This window comes from Chamaea fasciata, unplaced genomic scaffold (assembly GCF_029207755.1).
Source record: "Chamaea fasciata isolate MVZ Bird 193981 ecotype frontalis unplaced genomic scaffold, bChaFas1.0.hap1 SCAF_2, whole genome shotgun sequence".
Lineage (NCBI taxonomy): Eukaryota > Metazoa > Chordata > Aves > Passeriformes > Sylviidae > Chamaea > Chamaea fasciata.
The window spans coordinates 92,839,905-92,863,865 of NW_027094087.1; the positions used below are offsets into that span (position 1 = coordinate 92,839,905).

Below are 23,961 nucleotides of genomic sequence, written 5' to 3' on the forward strand. Positions count from 1 at the left end.
GAATCCAGGAAATTTCCTATTGATTTCAGAGAGAGGTTTGGTTTGCTAGTTTTACAGGAGCTGCATGCTTTTGTCATCCCTGATTACCAGGGTTTTCTCCCAGGTTAGTAAATAGGGCTTTATTAAAAATTTCCTCATTTTGTCTGTTATTGTAATATTCCAGAGAAGCTCATAAAAGCACAGAGCAGTTCTTAGTAGGTGAGTACAGTAGCTTAATCCATTGACCCTTTGTGGTAGAAACAAGGAAAAAAAAATCTAGTTTTGAGTCAGAGCCTGAATTATTTTTTTAACACCAGGAATAAAGGTAACAGTGAAACCCATACATATGTTGTTAATTCAGGCATTATGGAATATACATATGATATCAGGTGTGCTTTGAATGATACAGAGCACAACAGGAGGTACTTAGGTGTGACAGCACCACTTATTCTTTTAAATTTTATAATCTGACTACCTATCTCTTGTCATTCTACCCCTCACTTGTCAAGACTCACACTGCTGACAGCCATCCCCAGTCCAGGCAGCTGTGACACATCATATATTTATGCCTCTTAACCACTCAGTGATCTGGCACATCAGACATGGCCAGTCTGTGAATTCTTTGATATAAAAGCCAGCTGTGCATGATGAATGGGGTCATAGAGAAGGGAAGAAGCAGCAGTACTGCTGCCAACAAGCATTTCCCTTTGTGGAGGTCCCACATTCAAAGAAGTGCTTGGTAGGTGGTGCACAGCTGCAGTTCAATGTCATAACATCCACGGTCCAACACTATAGCATCTTTCTTGTTGCATTACCCCATGTGTCAGAAGCATCCCTCTCACCATGTATGAAGAGTAGCAGTGGGTCTTGCATGTGGGAAAGAAAGAAACATGAGAGGTGTACCTCCCAGGCAAAGAAATTTGCTTATTCAAAAGAGTAAGGAGAGGCTCATAACTTCCATGTACTAAAGACTCCTGAAAAATAGGAGTGTCCTCAATCACCACTACACTGTCTCTTTATTGCTGGCACTCTCTTTCACTCACTATTACATCACCTATGAAACTCAACTTCCTTCCAAGTAAAAAGGTGGGGATGCTCACAGAATGGGTGAACATTTTGGTGGCTCTTGAGCCAGGCTCAACTGGTTTATGGCAGGTGAGATTCTAACTCAGATAATTACAAAAGCTACTAGCATTTCTTCTAATGAACTGTTCCGTGCTGGTGTTACTGGACTGAATCAGAAAGAAAATGTTTTCAGGAAAAAACAGTATCTTTTGTTAGATCAACAGAAATAGCTGCACAAAGTATACACACCTTTGGGGCAAACAAATTTTTAACTTTAGACATTAAGAAATCGCAACATCTCCAACAAACCACTATTTCTTCTGCAGGATAATAATCCTCCACAGTCTACTTCATGTGCTTCCCCACTGTGTGCAGTGGCTTCTGTCTTATCATCTTTTTCGGGAAACATGATTGAGGGGTGATTAATGGGTTCTCCGTGAGGCTTTACACTGCCTTTTATCATTCAAAACCTGCTGTGGTCAATTTGCAAACAACAAAAGAGAGGAAATTATATTACAAGCTATACATATGCTTGTACAGCTTTTAGGATATTTTCATGGTATGTATTGAAAGATTGTTGATGCATTTTTGTAAACATGTAGACAAATAAAACCCAGGCTAGGCAAAAGAAACATAAAGTCCTTGCAGTTCCTTCTTTCTGCTCTGGACAACCCTGTGAATGATGTGGTGTGAGATGCCTTTGTAAAGCAAATTATATGAATGAGAAAAAGATCCTATGACATAAGTGCTTCTAGAAATCTCTCCATGAGATTGCCACCAGAAAGATGTGGTCACAGTGGACCTATGTGTCATGTTCCCATATCTGTTATGTACTAAATGGTTAAAAACCCCATAGATTATCATCAAGATTACGTAGATAAAAATCACAAGCCCCAACTAAAGCTAGCAAACAGATCTCTCTTTTACAAGTGCATCTAATTAATAGGAAAATCTAGGAAAGATAGAAATGTAATGAAACCCCCCCCAAAAATGGAATAAACTCCCCAGTATGAGGAGACCTTTTCTGCTCTAAATTTCTACACCCATTTTGTAACTAGTTGCTAGTTGTGTTCTGGATATGGTCACAGTGAACCTGTTTTTGTAAAGGCCATTGCAAAAAATATATCTACAACTGCAGTAATTTTCAATCTGCACAGTTGTAATAAGACATCTTGTTATTCTGCTTCTCCAAATAAAAGATAAACAAATCTTTCTTCCCCATTTACAAAGCAAAAGCAAGGAATGGTTTTCCTTTCCATTGAAACTATCCAGAACCTGCTTTGATTGATCAAGTAAAAACTGAGAAACCTTCCCAAACCATGAGCAAGCACTTAATTTTCCAGCATTCCCCAAAGCAGAAATGAACAAACTACATTGCCTTTGAATGCATGGATCCTGCTTGGTCTGAAAAATGAATGAAGACTTTTGAAGAAAAAAAAATTAATGACATGCTGCATCCTTGATGTAATGTGAATTTGTCATCGATTTATTTAACACAGCTTGCAGGAAATACCTGGAAATAAAAGAAGAAATTATGTTTTAAATTCAGTGTCCTACAACTGCCTTAATTTGATGGATGCTCCAGCACATGGAATGACATGTAGATTCAGGCCCAAGAATGTAAGTCCTAGAATAGACTTAGTTTCCCTGTGTAAGTTTTTATTTCTATAAAAGGGACTCAAGATAGATATCCTGGATAACTGGCATTTCAACAGAGAAAGAGTATTATAGACACAACATATGGCCAAACACTGCTTGAGTAAAAAGCATTCATTTGATGTTTTTCAATTGTAGTTATATTTATTTTGAGAGAAAATTATATTTTACAGGTCTCTCATTGGGAATATATTTTTATAAAAGGGGTAAAGGCAAACATAATGGAAATTGCAACACATTAAAAAAATGTTAAGTCCACCTTTAATGGAATTTTGCAAGCATGAAGTTTTGACTTAAGAAAATGTATCGAGCCAAATCTTTCATTTCTTAGCCTCCAAAACTTTCATTGGCAGCTGTGAAAATTCTGGACTGAGGAATAAAACATGATCAGATGCTTTCTTTGATCCTAGAAGATCAAATGTTTGAATTTGGGTTTGGATTCTATTTTCTTACCTTAACATAAAAAGAAATCTATATAATAGAAATATACAGAAATAATTCAGCACCCAAGAACATCTCTAAATTCACATAACTGTTAAGTGAAGGCTGGACAAATGATTAAAAGTGCTTGACTCCTACTGCAATGCCAAATGCTGACTTCAGACTCGTTTACAAGATGTATTATTATTAAATACTGTGTAACCATTTTCCAAATTGGAAAACTACTATAAAAGATCTAAAGACGTATCTGATATATTCAAGGAAAATAGCCAGATTAGAAAGAACCACATGGGACATCTAGTTAAAAATCTTAAATGCCTGGTTTTTTTTCTTCATTAACTACTCTCACAAGCAGCTACATACCTGCCAGGTATTTAGGGACATGCTTCCCCTTGAGCACTGCTTGGTCATCTAGGGCCCAAGGGTTTAAACCATAAAAAGAAACTAATACATAATTAAGTGCCATTTAATTAGGCAATATATCCACAACTTTAATAAAGTTTTGTACAAACTACAGATTTTTAGCCTGCACTGAATTTTTGAAAATGAAGTTTTATAAAATATTCTATAATCTAAATTGTAACCCTTGTATCTTCAGCAATGCTCTTCTCATTTAATTCTGTATTCTTGTTCTAATCAAATACCTTTAAGTAGCTCAGTTCTGTTTACCATTATGTTAAGTATGCATTTTTCAACAGCTTACTATTTTCTAAAATGGACAAACTTGTGGGGCGAGGAAATTTTTGCTTTACATTTTTCAAAATGTAAATATTAGCAAAACGCTTTATGTTACTGACACGTTTTGATCAACTGAAAAAATAAAAATAAAGCTTTTATTCTAACCACATTCTAAAACATGAGCATAAGTTTTATGAACAAGCAGAACTTTAAGAATTCAGGAATATCTGAGAGAATCCATATGTTTAAAGGTAAGTTAACATTTGCAAAATTCTGACTGTTATAGTTTGTTGAAACAGGCATATTCAGCACCTTGTAGCAAATATTTCTATAGCACAAGAGATAAATCTTAATAAAATTATGCACATTATCCAGTAAACAATCCTTGACTGCAGAAGAAGTATTGACATTGTAAATATATGCTGAAATATACATAAACCTCGTTTAATAAATCACTTCTAAAAAGATAATTATACTAATTTGGTTTCCCTAAAACATGTATAAATGAATCAAATAGAAATTGGTTCAAACACAACTACATATAGCACTACATTACTCGGGGTTTTTTCACCTAAGTCCATACCCCCACTTTCTGGAGTTCCTTCTTTTTTTAAAAAAATAAAAGAAAACCAATGAATACATTCTTTGGAAAATATTTTTTATTATAAAATGTACAGTATATTGACCTTAATATTATAAAACACTGTAATGTATCAGAGTCTTGTAAAGACCAATAATTTATAAAATGAGACCAAGTTCATTGTTACTCTTTCCAGTCTCATAGTCAGATTAAAAAATACATATAAAATATATAATGAATAATTGACCATAGCGTCCTTAGTAGTTGGCAAATGTATGCTCATACATTAAGGTAGCTAATCTCTGCATGTATTTTTATTAAAATAGATCACTCTTATTTGCTAATTTAGTCTTTGATTTTGAAGAGCTGATTGAAGCATGAACAGAAAGGTTAATAATCATATTCTATAAGCCTAGATTATGTAAAGGCACTGCAGGGTATTAAAAAAAATTATGTTTTACTAAAGTACTTCTATCACTGCAGCTCACTTATTAACAGTTAATACTTCTTTGGTACTTTTAAGGTGCTTGTTAGAACAAGAAATAGCTTTGGACTATTGTCAATTGAGTACTTTAGGTCTCAGATGCTATTGGATAGCATGAAAAAACATTACACTGTCTTAACAATCTGAAAACCTTTTTCAACATGTTAGTCTTCTCAGTTCCAGACTTACTACCATATTGAGTACAAAAGAAATGCAAATTATTTCCTTTTTTTTTTCCCCCTCTCCTTAGCCATTGTTGCAAGCAGTACGTTCCTCATTGCACTCGTTTGGCAGTGACTTGAACACGAGTATCCAGTCAAAGGCACTTGTTTTAATGTTAGAATATGTGTATGTAGGTTGTTTTGGAATCACTGCCTAGTATATTTTTAGCAGTGCATTTGTAGAAGCCCGCATCCCTTTGAGTGGACTGCTGGATGACTAATGACCCCTGAGGATGGAGGAATTTGTTTCCATACAGACGGGATTGAGCTCCTGTTGTCAGATGTGATTTATCTGGAAGCTCCCATGTTATTTCTGCTTTAGGAATCCCAATGGCCATGCAGTTCAGTTTAACTGAATTTCCAAGTCTGGCATAAATGACAGGTGCTGGCTCACTGGTGATCCGAGGAGGGTAGGCAATCACAATGACAGGCACAGTCATCACAGAAGTGCCATACTCTGTGGAGACTTTGCACAGGTAAGTGCCCCTGTCAAACACAGAAGCCTCACGCACTGTCAATGAGCCATTCTCCATCAGTGAAAAGCGACCCACAGCCTGGGGGGCATCCATAACCATACCATTGGGCAGTGTCCAGGAGATCTGCGCCCGGTGGTTGGCCTGGGTGATGCAATGAAGGTGCAGAGTTTCTCCATTGATGATGCTCACCAGGTTGTTGTACTGGTTGCTAATTTCTGGCCTGAGTCCCACCTTCAGGAAGACTACTCGTTCCACATAACCTCCTGGGTTTCTGGCTGTACAGCGGTAAGTCCCAGCATCCCCAGCAGATAAGCTGCTGATGTGTAAGATCCCATCCCTCTTATGGTAAAACCTGTGCAGGCGACTGCCACTTAGCACCTCAGAGCCATTGGGAAGGATCCAGCTTGTGCTGGGTTTGGGGTTCCCCTGGACTGAGCAGTTCAGATTGATGCTGTGCCCAGCAATGGCAGTGATCCTTTCACTGACAGGGTCTCTGAAGGAGGGTTTCTCCACATGGTCTGTGATGAGGAGCTGCACAAGCAGTCTGGCTTCCCCGCCCTCATTCCGCGCAATGCATACGAGCTGCACGGCGTCTGTCGGCCGCACTCCTCTGATATCCAACGTGCCATTGCGATGCACAGTGATCCTGTTCCCATAGTAGGGAGCTGGCAAAATTACTCCTTCTGGAAAGGCCCATAGGACACGCGGAGCAGGGATGCCCTCAGCTTTGCAGTCCATGAGTTTTCGGCTGTCTCTGGTGGCTGTCTCCCTCACAGATGTTATTGCACTGAGATGACCATTGATTCTGGGAGGCTGAACATCAACATGGATCCAAACGATCCTCCGATCTTCTCCAGCACTGTTCCGTGCTACACAAGTATAGTTACCACTGTCAGACCTTTGGGTCTTTTGGATGAGGAGGGTGCCATCTCTGTATATCTGGTATTTGTCAGATAGGGCAGGAATAGGCCTGTTGGTTGGGGAAAGCCAGGTCACTTTGGGAGTGGGTTCTCCTTTGGCTTCACATGCTACTGTGACAACATCACCGTAAGGTACATTAATAGTGATGTATGTCTTGTTCCTGATGGTTGCAGGCTCTGCCACCACTTTGACCCGCACTTTCATTTCATCCTTCCCAATCTGGTTTTCAGCATAGCAGGTGTAGTCCCCTTCCTCTCTCAGTCCAACATCATTGAAGTACAGCGTTCCGTTATCGAAGACCACGTATCGCTTTGTCCGGCTGCCACTGTCATCCGACTGCATGAAGGTATTGATCATGCTGCCATCTGGAAGACCCCAGGAGATCTCTGGGTTTGGCAGACCTGTGGCTACACAGTCAACTTTCAGGTCCCCTCCATACTTGACCTTGTGGTTATTCTCATTCTTATGTTCTATTTTTGCTGGTTTCATCATCACATTCACTTTGAGGACCACATAGTCATCCCCTATCTTATTGCGGGCCACACACAGATAGTCTCCTGCATCTTTGTCTGTAACTGAATGAACAATCAAAGTCCCGTTGCTGAATACTTTGATTCTAGTCTCTGAAGTGCTGTAAGGAAAGAAAAAAGAATCTAACATGAGCTACAAAATCACATCTTAGGTATTAACTACTGAGAGAAATCTATAGGGGGGAATAACAACTCAACAGTATTAAACAAAAAAAAAAAAAAGGATAGGAGAGGAAAATTGATATTGTTAAATAATTAGATGGTCAGAAATTTCCAGGATATTCACCACCAAGAAGCAAATAGAAAAAAATAATTCTACTCACTTGTAACGAAGCAATTCTGTTGTGTTTAATGAGCTTAATGCTGGTTTTGACCATTAAACATCCACTAAATACCAAATTATGGTGGTTTTGACTCTTCTGACTACATGTAAATTATTCTATAACATTGAAATATGAAATCTTTGAATGATATAATCCACACAAAACTACATGGACCATAATGGAGTCTGGTACCTGGGTCTTCAGCTAAGAACAAAGATGAGAAACTTCCCCTGGCTTTGGGTATAAATATTAAACCTTTAGAAGAGTTTCAATGAAGCAAAATATTACTAAGTTTTGAAATAAGGAAAAGAAAGTTTCCAGTATGCTATAAAAAGCATACTCAAGAGTCCTCTCTACTTCACTGTCGAATCGGTGTATTGTGGTCCAAACCAACTTCCTCAGTAGCCACAATTTTCTCCCCAAAAAAAGATCTCCAATATGTGAAAAGCAGCCCACATAAAGATCATGAAGGAAAATGAAAAAGAAATACAGTATTTTTTTTGCTACCACTATAAGGCATAAAATGCAATCTGGATTTTGTGCTATCTACATGTTACTTAAATATATTTTTTGTCAGTATAAAAAGTTACGACTATGTTCAGCTGTGAAGAAAGTTGTGCCCAATTACGCATTTTAATTACAGTGCATTTCTCGTCTGTTTATACTTCTCAAAGGTGAGCTATGAATAATTTATAGCACAGAAATTTGTTTTCAGCCAAGTGTTGGAACAATTATTGTAGGTTTGTAGAAGTGGTATTTTACTTGCAAACATTGGAGAACGTATTGTTTTAGGTATTTATATGCAACCAGGTTTGCACAGACATTATTGTGTGGTAACATTAATTTATACATGACATTAAATGATTGTATTTAAGTAATTATAAATTGACTTATTTACCCTGTATTTACTGTGTGTAATGATTTGCCTAAGAGATAAAATTCAATGATTCCTTTTCTCCTGGGGAAAAGCAAGCACCTGTGCAATACTATTCAGACTAAGCACATTGGAACAAGCAGTATAGAAGCTGTATATCTGGAGTTTTTACTATGTTTACAAGTGGCTGTAAAAGACAAATAGTGGCAGCTTATGCTAAAATCTTGAAGCTAACTTTTCAAGACTAGTACTGCTTTCAAGAAAATTATGCTAAGATATAACTTGACTATCTTTTGATATAATTTCAAATTCTTTCTTAAGGATTGGGTGGATCATTCAAAACCCACAGGAGTCAGGAATGAAACTTGTACATATGGGAGTAGGCTTTTCTCAAAGTTCATTTAAACTGCAATTTACCTGCAACAACCCAAATAGTAACTTACCTGTGAAGTGAATCAATCATCCTTTTGGAAGGCAACCTCCATAATATCCGAGGCCAAGGATCACCAGAAGCACTGCAGTCCAAATGCAGGATGCCACCATATGTCACATCTGTCCTCTGAGGAGAGCTCCCAGTGATCTTGGCATTAGATGCATACTTCTTCACATGGAGTTGTACTGTTCTCCTGGCAGCTCCCACCATGTTAGCAGCAATGCACTCGTAGCTCCCACTGTCCTTGGGGGAGACGTTGCGTATGTAAAGAGTCCCATTGGGAAAAACAAATAAATTCCCATTGACAAACTGAGAAGGTCGGATTTGTGTGCCATCAAAGACCACCCAGCGGATATTGGGAGAAGGTGCTGCTTTGGCAGTGCAGTGGATGTTAATACTGCTACCAAGAGGCAAGGAAATGTTCTCTTGTTTGTCCTGCTGGATGATGGGGGGTAAAGCTGCAATGTGCAGCCTCACTGCAATGCTGTCAGCTCCTGCAGCATTGCTTGCTACACATTTGTAAACTCCTCGGTCTGAAAAAGTGGCTTGCTTGATAGACAAAGTTCGATTTTCATGAAGCATTATTCGGCTTTCTGTGGTTGTGACTGTCTGCAAAATCTTCCTGTCTGGGAAAATCCATGAAATAAGTGGGCTTGGAGTCCCACTAGCCTGACATTCCATTGCTATGGTCTCTCCAAAGTAGACCGTGACATCTCGATAGCGGGAAAGTAAAATTTTGGGCTGGTGGGCTACAACTGTGAGCACAACAATCATTTTATCTACACCATGCAGGTTCTGAGCTGTGCATAAATACTGTCCACGATCCTGAAGCTGAGCATTTCGGATAAGGAGAGTACCATTTTTCCAGACTTCAAACCTTTGTAACTTGCTGTTGGCTGTCATTAGAGCTCCTGTGAAGGTGAGAGGAAAGAAAAAGTCAAAGGGTTTAAAATGTACATTATTGCATAAAGAAGTGTTAAATGAGATTTTAGGTTTAGTCAACACCAATTACAACTTCAGAGGGCTCATATGACATCTTCTGACATTCTCCATTGCTCAAATTAGTCTTTGTTTCTATTGCAGAACTAACGACTAGCTTGAAAACGTGGACAGTGTGGAAATTTTAGAAGGCCTTATGTTTTAGGATCCCTATTAAATATTTCTGTAACTTTTCTGTTCCTTTAGCATATGGAGATGACACACATATCAATATTTACGGTAGCAAGGTTAATAAACCCATACTCACAAGTATTGCCACCATAATAAATTCTAACTGCTATGAATAGGTAGAGCTGGCTGCTTTTCATGGCCAAAAATTACTCTTCAGAAATGAACTCATTAAATGGTAGATTTTTTTTATTACAAGAAACACTGCAAATCTACTATTCCTTTTAATGATTAGTTGCAATCAATCATTTTCACTACAATGATTATTAAGTGAACAGAAGTATTTTTCAGTTTTTTGAACTACTACTGTGATCATGCTGTATCTCTGTGCAATATCCCTACTAAGTGTGTGGAAGAACACGTTTTTCTCTGTCTTACCTGTAGAGATTTTTGTCCAAGTAATAAAAGGCTTGGGCTCCCCAGCTGCATCACAAGGGATAAAAGCATCGGTTTCAGCAAGGATGGATATGCTCTGAGATGCTTTTGTGATAATTTTAGGTCTTTCTCCATGTACCCTAAAATTAGTGGAAGATTGAATTAGAGTAGAATTGTGCGGCATAATGCCTCCCATGTAAGGAACAGACGGAAATTTTTGATGACGATGATGGACACTTTTGAAAGGATGAACTGTAGTGGTTATTTGTGGTTTTGTGCGCTGAGAGAACAAGGCTGGAGGGGTAATCTTTAAAATCAGTGGTGGTGATGTGGTTGTTGTGGCATGTGGCATTGGAAGCACTGGAACAGCTGTAGCTTTCTGCACTGTAATCCCAGTAGGTAAGACCTGAGCAACCTTCTTCTCATTTGTGTCCTTTGGCACTAGCTGACTAGGAACATCTGGTTTAGGATGTATATTTAAGTGAGGGAATATCCTTGTTCTGTTGAAAAGGAATGGTAGTCTGGAACCGGAGTAATAGGGGATCACTTGACTTGGTAGTCTCCCTGCTGTGCCTCTGTTATCTGGAAGATGGTTATTTCCAAAAAATCTTGAATTAATATTGTATCTGTTCTGACCCTGATTACTGAACTTGCTTTCGATTAATAGATTTGCTTTGTTAAATGGAGAGGCTTGTGTTGGGGTAGTTGTTTCTCTCTGGGAAGCAAAAGGTTTTCTGTCCTGGATGGTATGTGCTGCATACGCTGTTATCTCTGGTTTGTTTGTGTAGTGGAGAGGCTGATGTGCTGTAAAATAGCGAAGTGGGCCCTGTGTTACAGGAAGCTTCACTGTGCCTCTTACTGGAATGTGCTTTGGAGGCACAACAGGTAGTCTTTGGTTGATGTTTGGTATCATTCCAGCAGGTGGATGGGGAAGATTTGGATTTAGCAGTAAACTGTTGTTTGACTTGCTACTGTACAACTCTTTGAATTGCGTCTCTTTTGACTGCATGTTAATCCTGTTTTCGTTTGAGGAAGAAGTAGGGTGAACATTCTGTTTTGAGGTCATCACTATATTGTCACCACCTGCTCCAACTTGTTTTGCTTCTGGGAATCTTTCTTGATTGAAGGCATTACTCTCCTTGGTGGTATAATGAAGAGAAGGATGTGAAGTGCTTGAAATGGAAGGGGGAAGAGTGACAAGTTTTATAAATGGAATAAAAGCAGTGGATATAATAAGAGGCTTTTCAGTTGTCTGAGAATGATGAAACACATGTAACATAGATTCCTCTCTATCCAAGGAAGATGGTTCTGTCCCAGCCTGAGAAGTAACATATTTCTTTGTCTCTTTAACTGGAGAAGTCTGAGTTTCTGCAGTGCTGAAAGAGGAGGAAAAAGTAGATATCTCATACTGCTGAGGTGGCTCAGCTTTTGCTGGTGTTTCTATAGACACTTTGGGCTTCCATGGCTCCTTTGAAACTGAGAGGTCCTTAAAAACTTCGACTGTGCCAACAGGAATACTTAAGTCACTCATAGTGGGATATGCCAGCTGGAATGTTCCAGCAGTTGTTTCATTAACCACAACTTCTACGTCAAATAGGTTGGGCTCTTCTTGAGATTTTGGTTTTATTGACAGTATTGAGCTGTTCCTATATGCAGGAATAGTTGTTGTCCTTGATTGTTCTGCCTTATGATCCACAGTTTTAGAATCTGCTTTCGTGTTCTCCGCATAGACATTGTCTAATGTGTGGTATGCTGGCACTTCACTTGCCTCTGGTTTCAAAGGTACACTTGACTCTTTTGTGGGAAGCATGTTATGTACAGCATATGATGATAAAATTGTGATGGGTGCAGTCACTGGAAGTTCCAAGGTTTCAGGGCTGGTAGGGTGTGTCACATGTTTACCTTCAGGTGGAGAAGTAGTAGGCCTAAAAGAGAAAGTTGTGATCACATCTCTGATTTTTGTAATTTTCTCTGTGACACCTGAATCAGGAATTAATGAAGGAGTGGATTCCATATGCTCCTCTTTCCTAGCCTGTGTTTTGATGTTTTTAAGACCAGGACTTTCAAGAGTTGGAGAAGACGTTTTGGTAACAGCGTCAATTTCAGATGTCCTTGGAATTATAGGTATTGCCTCTGTGGTTGAAACAACACGAGGCAAAGGCTTTGGTCTTTGTCGGATTCTGTTTGGCCTCCTCCTTCTGCCATAAGGCCTTTTTCTACCATGCTGAGTAATAAGTGAAGGGGTGGTCTTTCTATATGGAGTTGTTGTAGTGGCAACAGAAGTCAATCTACTGATGGAAGAAGCCGTTTCTAACCCCTCTGCAGTTTCATGAGGAGCATAAGCACTATGCAAAATGAATATGGGACCTTGTTTTGGAATAGCGAGGTTTCTGTGTTCCTCTGTCTGAGAATTGTCTGTGTAACTGCTGGGCATGCTTTCTTGAGTCACTGTATTCCTGTGAGTTTCAGGTTCTTCTCTGCTCTGAACCCTGATTGGTGTGACAGCTGGAAAACTGTTACTTAAGTCTGCTGTTTTTGTATGACTTGTGGATATTTTTTTGTGCTGCTTTCTTGCATCATTGCCCATTTCTCTAACAAACGGAAAAGTAGGTGGAGGAACAGTAGTAGTGCCTACAGAATCTGATGGGATGATCTCATCAAACTGAGAAGGTGCCAAAGTTATGGTGTCAACTCTAATTGGGCCGACATTAAATTTCAAGCTTGTCTCCAAGGTGCTATGAAGATCCACAGTCTGAGACTCAGCAAGGAGAGTAGCATCAAGTGGTAGCTCAGCAAAAGCAGAATTTTCTTCAGATATAGAAGATACAGTTTTATCTACACTTTGCACCGTGAATAAACTGCTCGGAACATTAGGAAAGTTTGTCACAATTTGTTTGGCTAGAGGTTCTTCAGTAAGGGCAACTGAATCATCTGTCCTGACATCAAGATGCTGCTCCCCTTGTGGTTGTGGAGTTGCAGAGACAGGAGTCAAATATGGACCTGATAAAGCAATTTCTACAGTGTCTATATTTGCAGGTGTTTGTAAAGCCCTGTTGGAGAAGAGTTCAGATTCAGATTGGACTGAAAACACTTCCATGTTCTGTGATACAGTGACGGAGAATTGCTCATCTTCACCCACAGGTGATGCATCAGCAGAGGAATCCACCACATCAGCTCCTGTCTCTGAAGGTGGAGGGCTGGCTAAGGGGTAAGGTGCAGGAGTAGTTTCCTGCATGACTGATGGCAGTGAAGTTGTAACAGAGATGGTTGTAGCTGTTGTTGTTCTAGGAAGATTCTTCCCACGGACCTTTGCCAAAATGTCAGCCCAATGCTGTGGATTAATCTGTTTGCTTGCCACATTAATTCTCCTTCGAGATTCAAATACTCTCCGGCCTTCTGCAACATTGCTGTCTTGGGTTTCTTCAGTACTTTTCCAGATTTTCATTTTCCTTCTACCCTTCTTCCCCTTTTTAATTTGAGCCTCTGGCCCTTGGTCACTTTTTTGTTTAAAAGGGATTTCCCAGTCTTTTAGGCGGTTCTTTCTTTGTGGGAACTCCTCCACCACTCCTGTACCTGATCCCTCTTCATCATCTATGACCTGCCCTCTTGTTTTTGACAAACCTTTTGAGCCTGGGCGCTTCTTTAGTTTTATGCGTTTAAATGACCTGTCAGACACCATTTTATTTACTGTGACCCTTACAACAAACTGATCTAATCCCTGCTGATTGACAGCCACACATCTGTAATGGCCACTATCAGTGACACGGCTCCTTGGAATAAGCAAAGTACCATTGGGCAGCATATAGCCTTTTGAAGAGTTTGATACATCATTGAGTACCTGACTGTTTGGAAGAATCCAGCTCAACTGCGGGTCTGGGATGGCAACTGCATTGCATGGCAAAGTTATTGGATCTCCTACATTTTTTTCAACTCTCACTACATCTGAATCAGCTACCTGAATAGCTGCAGGCTGCACAACTAGTCTGTAAGCCATTATGTCCATATCATCCCTCACTTGGGCAACACAGTGGTACACACCTCCATCAGTGTAACTCACTGCTTTGATTATTAGTTGGCCACTACTGAGAATGGAAAACCTACTGTCTTCCTCATTAAAAGGTGCCTGTAGTTTAGTTCCATCTGGAAAAAGCCACTGAATGGAGGGACTCTCAGAAGCTCTCACACTGCACCTCAGCTGACACTCTGACCCCTCCATCACAATCTGTGTTGTCCTTGTGCTCTGATTTTGCTCTATCATTACCCAGTTTCTCTGCTGCCTGGTAGTTTTGGTATGAATTGTCTGAGAAAACACAGTGAAAAAGGATAGCACCACTTTTTTCCCTGTACTCTGGCGTCTGTTTAATTGGATATTTATAAGAGGCTGCATGACCCAGGAAGGCTCAGCCAGTATTTGAGCTTTTACACCTGTGTAGTAAAGAGCATCATAATCTGAGCCTTGCCTGTACCGATAGCTTATTTTAGGCTCTTTTCTAAGCATAAGTTCCCTCTCTAATTTGACAGGTACTTCACTGTAGTAAGCTATAAGCTTCCACAGTTTTTCATAGTTTTCTCGATTCATTGGACATTCAAAATCCAGCACAATTGTGGCATTTATAGCTATCTCCTGATTATGGACTTGATTCCACTGAATTTTGGTTGAACCTGTTGGTTTTTTGATTTCACAGTTCAGGTGGACTATATTGCCATGCTCATCAGTCATATTTAGAGCAATGTTCCATAGCGAGGACTGAAGTTCTTCCAGAGGGAGTTCATAACTGTCATCATCTTCCTCATCTTCAGTACTGCTATTTTGCCTGAGTGAAGACTGAATGACAGGCTTCCTACAGGAAATATCTTTCAAGTTTTGAATATCTTCTTTCTGCAGTTGTTTTGGGCTGCTGCACTTAGCACATAGCTGTCCCCCTTCATAGGCTTTGTCCTTTTTGCATTTTAAAACACCTGCCAAAAAAAACCCCCAAAAAAACGGAAGAAAGAAAATAAAGGAGAAAATGAGATAAATAAGCTGAAAAACTCTGTTCTTACGCTAGACAACTCTCAGAAGTATGAAATAAACTTAATGAGAATTGCACTATGTCACATGACAAATAAGGCAAGATTTACAGAATGGCACCTCTTTGTTTTACAGCTGAATGGGCACTCAATTCTCAATCTGACCATGATTTCTTCTGACTTTAATGAGAGGATTGAATATACTCCATCCTTCTGAAATTTAGATTTACTGCCTCTGAATTAAATGCCTAGAAACTGAACAGTACAGGGCAACATTTAAATCAGTAAAAAAACTACCCTGTGTCAAAAAGTCTGCATTTGCACAGTGACAGCCTAACTTGTGGATCTAATGTGAAGAGGAGTGGGACCTTTCAGCTTTCAAAAAAACCAACATTTACCAGAGAAATGCTGGACTTCCTCATTAAATAATCCAGGAAGCTTTTATTTTTTTTTTCTCTATTGATCAAGAACAGAATTGGTATACACAGAACATTTTACTGTAGCTAACAAAATGGGCTGACTAGTTCATGCACTTAAAAGCTATTGGTCAGCAGGAAAAATAATAAAAAAGGTGCTATTTCTTTCCTCATCTCTGAAACAACTGTAAACTTTGTAATAATACAAAAAAAAAAAAAAAAAAAAAAAAAAAAAAAAAGCTAAAACTGACAGGGAAAGCTAGACCAGGAAATTACAGTCTTGAGTCCTCTCTTCTGTCAATGCAGACTGTAGTCAGCAAAGTAACAATCATATACTTATTACATTGTTCTGCTCACTTGAATATCAAATGTTACCTTAGTTATTTAGTTTGGAAGCATATAGTAAATAAAATGTGTAACAGTTATTCTAGGACTAAGTATCAACCTGAAGAATGAGGGATCTTTGAATGAATGAACAATATACTGGTGGATTATAAGGCAAGATGTCAGGAGAAAGGGAAACGCACAAAAAAATTTCATACCATTATTTAAATTGAAAATACATGCTTTGTTAGTCTGAAAAATCAATTTTCTTGAAAAGGTGTTACAAGTGGAATACATACATTCATAAATCCATATCTATACCTATATATCTGCAGTTTATCACTTGCATATTCAAACAGGATATTTCAAGATAAGGAAAACCTGGCCCACAATCAACTTGGCAGTGGCTACACTGGTCTGAAGAAACTTAATAACTCTTTCTGGATAGAATTCCCAAAGAAGTTAATATTATAGTCATATACAGAAACAAAATCTGTCATACATGAAAAAGGCATGGATAAATTATTCCTCCCTCCAAAAGTCGCTACTGTTTTAGTGTAAAGAGGTAACCTAACTGAATAAAAATGCTAGCAAGCCAAACACTGCACTAAGAAAGGGATGTTTAGCTAATATCTCATAACTTACAGTTAAACTTAAGTACACCCATTACTCATACACACAGTTTGGATCAAGAACAGAATGTAAGAATATTAAAATGTAAGTGAGTGAAATACAGTATTTCAGATGACTCAAATATCTGTTTAGCCCGGAATATTTATATTACTCATTCACACATTCTTATAAAGTACTGTCCTACAGTCAAGTGCAAAATTACAATGAATTATGTATTCTAAGATAACAAGACCCACCATCATTCACCATATGTGCTCCAAAATCATTATATGAACCTTGTGACTCCACCACTTATTTGAGACATCTTCAGTTACAATTAAATGCCTATTCCCTCTTAATATTCCAGCAGTAGCTTTGGTGTGACACCAGTTTCTCTGCTGAACTGAGATGCCCAAACTATAAACTAACACTCAAAACTTTCCTCATTTAGTGTATTCCTGATCCAGAGGCATTATAAAACTCTCTTTTTTGCTTCTGCACACAATCAGAAGCTTTCCAGCCTAGACATTGTGATACTATTCTCATCTCTAAGCTTGAATGAAGATCAAAAACCTATTTTATGACAAAATTACATGGTTGAAAATAAATACATTTCAAGTACCTGAAAATACTTAAAATAGATTTCCTCCATCATAAAGGAAGTTGTGGTCAATGAAAAAACATGGATGGACATGAAGAACGCATACTACAGCCTTAATGATAATAGAATTGAAGTTAGAGGGCTTAACCAGGAATTTGGTAACCTGAATTCCTTCCTTCCTTAAGACAAACAAGTTCAAATCCAATGTTACCACCTTCTGTGAGGGAATATAGTCAGTAGCTTTGTTGGCTGAGGACAATTGGCAGCTCTTAGCCAAAGGTGTACTGCCGTGCAAGCAAATGCAGTAAAAGATTATAACTCCTTTCCAGTTACAAACTTCACTACCACTCCCATCACCCCAAATGTAATGGCTTATTTCTTTGCTGTTAAATACATATTTTTATCTAATGAAACGAAACTGCTTTCTTTTTGCAGTGTTTTTAAAATACACATTTATTGAAAAGTAACAGAATTTAATACTGCACACAGACATCATGTAGGTAATAATATTCAGGAAATAACAAAAACCATCAACGTACAGAACAGGAAAAATTTCAGCATTATGAGTTCAATAAACACTGGTAGCTTATGCTCCTACCTCCAAAAACTTCATTCCATTCAAGGAGCCACTTCAAGCTGCAGTCACAGGCCCATGGATTTCCATGAAGGTAAAGATTTTCCAGCAGTGGCATGCCTTGAAACATCCCTGAAGGCAAGGTCCTAAGAGCATTTTCAGATAGGTAGAGATGTCTTACTGTTGACAATTTGAAATAATCAAGGAACATAAATGTTGAAAAGGTGTTGGGGTGAAGCTGCTGGAGCAAATTTCCTTCCAGGTGGACAAGTCTTAGAGAGGTTAAACCATTAAAAGCATTTGGATGAATAAACTCAATTCTGTTGTGGTCCATGTGCAGTCTCATTAAGCTTGAAAGTCCTTGGAGAGTTTGGCCAGTTATGGCTTTCAATTTATTGTAACTAATTTTGAAAACCTAAACAAGAAAACAAAACAAAACAAAACAAAAAAGAACCAGAGATTATTTTTTTTTTCTAAATCCAAAAAGAACAGCAATCAAGCAATTTTTTTCCTCCCACATTCAAATCTTTTGCACCACGGAATAATGATATGCTGGTTAGAGGTAGTTGGTTGGCATTATCAAGTTAGACATAGGCACTGTTAATAGATATTCAATGTATTTTGGGGGGAAATATGTGAATCTTAAAAAGGCACTATAAAGAATACTTATTTTTGTTTTCTGTTAGTCATGGAAGTTAATTTTGAAATTTAGGAAAACCTAAGCATTACCTGTAGAGACACAAGATCTTTCATAGCACCATTAGGAATATTCTGAATGTCATTTCCATGTATCATGAGCAATTCCAATTTTGTAAGTCCTGAAAACGAGTTTTCATGTATAGACTGTATACTGTTAAACCTGGGGGAAAAAATCACACATGCAGTTACAATTTATCCACTGACTGTCATGGACTGCAAACATAAAATTAGTATAACCTAACTTTCAGGAAAAACTGGAGGGACCTTAATGCATTGTCAAAAGGCCAGAAGTTACTGAAAGACTCTTACAAGGCCCAAGCATACTTAGTTCATATTTACATTAAGATTTCTTTTCACTCAGTTGTGGCATTTTAGCCATAAATTAGGAGTAAAAGTAATAAACAGGCATTTAAGTTCTAATAGTTGTCAGTGTATTTTTCCATGCAGCTCAGTTTATAGAATGGAAATAAGTTAATGGCCTGTGGCCAAACCATGATGCTATGGAGCCTGGCAAACTAGAAAGGCAGCAGTGTTGCCAAAGCAGCATTTCAAAATAAATAAATAGAGATTTGGAGAGTAAACATTAAAAACGGGTTATCTCCTAAACAGCACAAGAAGCAGTAAGTCACATCCTGTTTCACTTACTGTTACAATTACTTAATGTAATTGGCCACATGAACTAAATACATAAGATCTAGGAAGTGACCTTCCAATTACATCATTTGAGCCTTGAAACTCCTCTTAGATAAGGAATACAGAAAAATCTACTCTTTGAAAACAAAACAGTTTTGCTTTGGACAAGCAAATCAGGCTTTATTTGCCAATTTGGAAGAATTACATTTGGTGGCCTAGCTCTACATTTGCGTTTTACAGATGTATACAGAATGTATTATCTAATCTAGGCATGAAGTCTTAAAACTAAGAACTCTAAGAATCTAACCTCTAAGAATTTAAGAGATTTTTCCAATTTATTGGTATTTTTTAGAAAGCAAGGGAAGACAGAGCATGAAATTAAAACAATTTGAACATGGAAAAAATACTTTTGGATCTTGACCCTATTATCTATCTAAAGAGTCTTAATTTGCTAAAAATTTGTAACACTGTATTAATATTTTTGTCCTTCTGCAGATCCACTAAGCTTATAGCAGATATCTTATTAAAATTACTTATTTCAAAATCAGTCCTTAAAAAAAAATCAGATTTTTAAATAAAAATTTCTCTTAAATAATTTCCAATTAGAGAAATAATCGTCACCTTCTAACTGTGTAATACTATAAATAGTAATATGATATAAGCACTCTCTCAAAGTGAAAGTCCAACAACAGACGGATAAGACTGTTTCTTCCTGGGAAAGGACACAACTCAGAAAATGTCATTTGTAGTGATGAAACACCTAGAGAGGAAATGTCTTTTATGCTAACAGTGTATCAAATAATGTACATTACCAAAAAAACAACCCAAACATCTTAGTAATTTAGAAGCCTACATTCCATTTTCAAATGCAATTTAGGGATTGGAGTACATATTTCCCTAACATAGCTTTATTGGGCACAAGATCATTTTGAAACTAAAATTAGGTTTTGGTGGATAAAATGTTGGTGGATAAAAGTTTTAACTATAAGGAATCAAAAAAATAAAAACCCAACCAAGGTCACTACTGCCAGTCATTGCATGATCAGTTGCAGCTTACAGGCCTTGAGGTTGCCAGGGTGAGTTCACCATGGGTAGTGGGGCAACCCTAACACCAAGCAGAAGAGGACTGAAACTCTTGCACCGTTTGGTGTCACACAATGACCCAACACTGTACTTTTGTGACAGGAAGCCCACCAACAGTCCCTGCCTTCTTGTCTCAAAATCTGACAGATGTTGAGTTGACAATATCCTGGCAGAGGAAAGTGAGTTGGAGTCTGAGCAATCTCTTCTCAAAACATGCTTATATTGTGCTTAGTTGCTTGAAAACAAACTGCAACAAAACCACAATTCCAAAGGCAATGGATCAGATTTCTTTCCACTGTATACATTTAAGATATGCTATATCTCATTGTTCTCCAAAATGCTACTGGGTTACATCATAGAATTTCAATCCTACTGTACTTCTTTTTTACATCAGGTATAAAATTCCACAGTCTGTAGCGCTCTCATAACATATTTAATTAAATATCTTTTTTTATACACTCTAGACTAAATGTTCTATTTGCCAAAAAAAGAACTCACATCATGGTATAAACATTTATTTGAAAATAAGAGTAACTTTTGTTTGAAACAAAAAGGCTAAGCCAATTTCTCCATGCCAGCAGCTGGGTAAGCACTACCGACAGGTAAGTGCCCATCTCTGCAATTCTACTTAAGGACTACAGACAGAAATCCAGGTTTGCCACACGTGCACGGAGCACTCCAGGCTTCTGCACTAAGAGCATACAGCCATTTGCTCCAAGCTGCCATACGAACCCGAAGTTGATTCTTTCCACATGTTTAGGGATCCGTGCCGGCACAGCTGCCAGGGAGCGGAAGGTGCAGTGGACCTCGGTGGGGAGGTAACAGGCACAGGGCTGGGGGCAGCCCAGGGTGCCTGGCGGCAGCCCCAGGCCCAGCAGCAGCACCACGGACAGCGCTCTGGCCACCACCCGCTCCCCCATCTTGTCGCCTCCTCTCGCCTGGCTCCTCCTGTATTGTTGAGGGGCAGGGAGGAAGAAAAGAGAGAAGAAATTATGATTTTTTAAAACTTTTATATACTCTTTATCTATTTTAAACCCTTTATATACCTAGTGATTACCTGCATTGCCTAGAAAGTCTGTGGACAATAAAGGCCAAGTTAAACTGGAAAGCCATTTTCTTTATTCCATGTTAATTTCTACTTCAGTGTCAATTTTCCCCCCACTACTCACTTCTACTGAATATCTATTCTAAAAAAGTTATGCTATCTCCCTATGGTAATAAATTTTATAGGCTTATTCTGTACACCAAGAATAGTACTCATTTTGCAGGAGAACTAGAAAAAAATTTAGGGACATATCTAACTCAAGCAAATTGCCAGGGCTCCCTCTACAGTCAATGAAAGAAGAAAAAACAACCAAGCCATAATCACTTGAAGATGAATAATATCAGTTATGTACCTCATCAGAAAACTTAAAATAGTACAACTGAGCTTCATTAGGTCCCAAACTAGCAAAGTCACCTCATCTAGCTGCCCAATTTTTAGACAGGCTATTCACTTTTGGAAGGGTAAAATGTGGCTCAATGAATCTCATTGATAATAGATACAGGAAAGGATTGAGATAGAAAGTGAAAGAAAGAATCGGCTTGCCATAGATCTAAACTTTGTCATCCTTTGCCATGGATTGCTCTGTGATGTTGGATATACTCTTACATTGAAATCTAAACCAAACACGTATTATATCTGATCAGAAATGATAAACCTAGACAATTTGTCTAAAAGTGTAGGCACAGCCTCAGAGGAAAAGTTTATAATATTTCTACCAATACTCAAGTTCAGATTTTTGGAATTGTGTGTCGAAGTCTGCATAGCTAGAACCATGGAGAGTCTTTTAAAAAAGCACAGACAAGAAAACACAACTGTTATTGACCTTGAGCACTAGTAATTTCTGAAAATCAAATAATATATGTAATGTCTTATTACTGATTAAGCACCCTAACTCTGGACAAATGAGTTTAAAACATTCTTATTCTTATTCTTACCAGCAGAAGAATTTGAAAGCTTTTCAAATTTACACCATACAAGAATACTGCCTGCTAGTAGTAACAGAAATTTAATATTCCTGCTTTTGTACAACACTGCGACAATGACAGAAAGGCTTTCATTTGTACCAGGTATTATTAGTTCCATTAGTTATTTGCTTGTAGTATAGAGGTCAGATTTTCTTGGGTCTGCAAGAAACAAGATGCACATTTTTTCCCTAAGATTACCATGTGCAAACCATTACAGTTCAAAGGAGAGGTTCGTTGGGACGAAGAGTTCTCCCAAATTTTCGTGGTCAAGTTAATGAGATGCTTAGCATTCTTTACGAGACAAATAGTTTGCAATTTGTTTAAGAATCTTCAGGTGCTGTTTTCCTTATATTCTCTTTAATGAAAATTCCTTCTAAAAAACAGCCTACCCATTTCGTTTCCTTTGTGAGAGGTCCCTTTCAGGACATGCTCATTGAGGTGAAGAGGAGACTGCGGTGACATGTGAGGTGCTGGGGAAGGGCCGGACGGTGGGACTTACCGTGCTGTGCTTGTGGCAGACGGAGGCACAGCCGGGCCCTGCCCGCGCCCGGCCGGAGCCGCTCCTCCGGGATACACCGGGATGTGCCAGAGCAGCTCCCACCGCGCCGCCCCGCCGCACGGGGGCGCTCTCGGCCACCCCATCACCATTGGCTATCTCCACCGCCCGCACAGCGCATCGACCAATGGGCTTCGGTCCCGCCCCCTAGAGGCGGGCGTGGGCAGGGCCCCGAGCGGCAGCGCTGCTGCCCGGCGCCTGGCGAGGAGGTCGGCGGGGGGAGGAGGCGACCGGTGCTGCGCGGCCTGGGCTGAGTGCCAGCGGCGGCTGTGGCGGAGGGGGCTGCGGGGGAGCCGTACTCGCTCTCGCCTCAGCGTTTCTTTCTGCCGTAACGGAGGACAGATGCTTCACATTAGGGAAGAATGTCCCCGCCGGACGGGGCGACGGGAGCGCTCGGGGTAAGGGCGGGCGCCGACACACGGCGGCATCGGCGACGGGACGCCCGACGGCCGCCAGCCAGGCAGGCGCGCAGCCCGCCCGCCTCCCCGTTCCCGCACAGTCCTGCGGTGGAACCCCAAAACCCAACCCTTCCCACACCCGTCCGCGCTTCGGCAGCGGTGGCCGTGCGCTGCTCCTTACCTGCGGGCGGGCGAGGCGCTCTCAGCAGGCGCTGCCCGATGCTCCCGCGGGCTGCGGGCGGCCGGCGGCGCGGGGCCGGCGGTCACCTGGACTCCGGCCTCCCCTCCGGCACCGGTTTGCCGAGGCTCATCGCTGCCTGCCGTGGCGCGCCTCGACGCCGATTTAAGATTCCTCATCGCCCGTCATCCTGCGGGATCCGCCGCCGCGGCTGGGTCCCCCCGAACAAGCATAAGCGATGCGGGGCAGCCGGGCAGGCACCTCCGGGTGCTCGTTTGTATTGACTACTATTGTCTCCGAGCGCTCCCCTTCTCCGGGTACCGCACGATCCCGCCGAAAGTCGGGACGCCGCCAAGCCGTCAGCCCCGGCGGGAGCCCAGCGCGTCGCTCCGGGCGCAGCGGGACCTCCGTGGGCCAGCGGTCGGGCAGGCGATGCGGGCGGCTCCGCGCCGCCGGACGGGCTGCCTGGGCGCGCAGCTCTCCCCGCGGCGGCAGCGTCCCGCCGCCCGCCGCTGCATGGGGACGAGGGATGCGGGTGCCGGGGCGCCGCGCTTCGCCCTTCTCCCCGCGCCGGGCGCTGTGCAGGGGGAGGGCGCAGCGCAGCGGCTCCTCTTGCCGGGTGGGCGGCCCCTCCGGGCAGGGGGCGGCTGCGGGCGGGCCCGCG

General features: G+C 40.3%; 1 protein-coding gene across 1 annotated transcript; it reads right to left on the reverse strand.

Annotated features, from left to right (window-relative positions):
* Nucleotides 1-2,527: 2,527 nt before the first annotated feature.
* MXRA5 (matrix remodeling associated 5) lies at nucleotides 2,528-23,634 on the reverse strand. The gene is made up of 7 exons (XM_066176779.1): nucleotides 23,301-23,634; nucleotides 20,888-21,103; nucleotides 18,470-18,599; nucleotides 17,765-18,155; nucleotides 10,207-15,162; nucleotides 8,672-9,572; nucleotides 2,528-7,132 (listed from the first exon to the last, which is right to left on the reverse strand). Exons 1-7 carry the CDS (start codon nucleotides 23,474-23,476, stop codon nucleotides 5,221-5,223), a joined length of 8,682 nt encoding a protein of 2,893 aa, XP_066032876.1. The 5' UTR covers nucleotides 23,477-23,634; the 3' UTR covers nucleotides 2,528-5,220.
* Nucleotides 23,635-23,961: the final 327 nt, after the last annotated feature.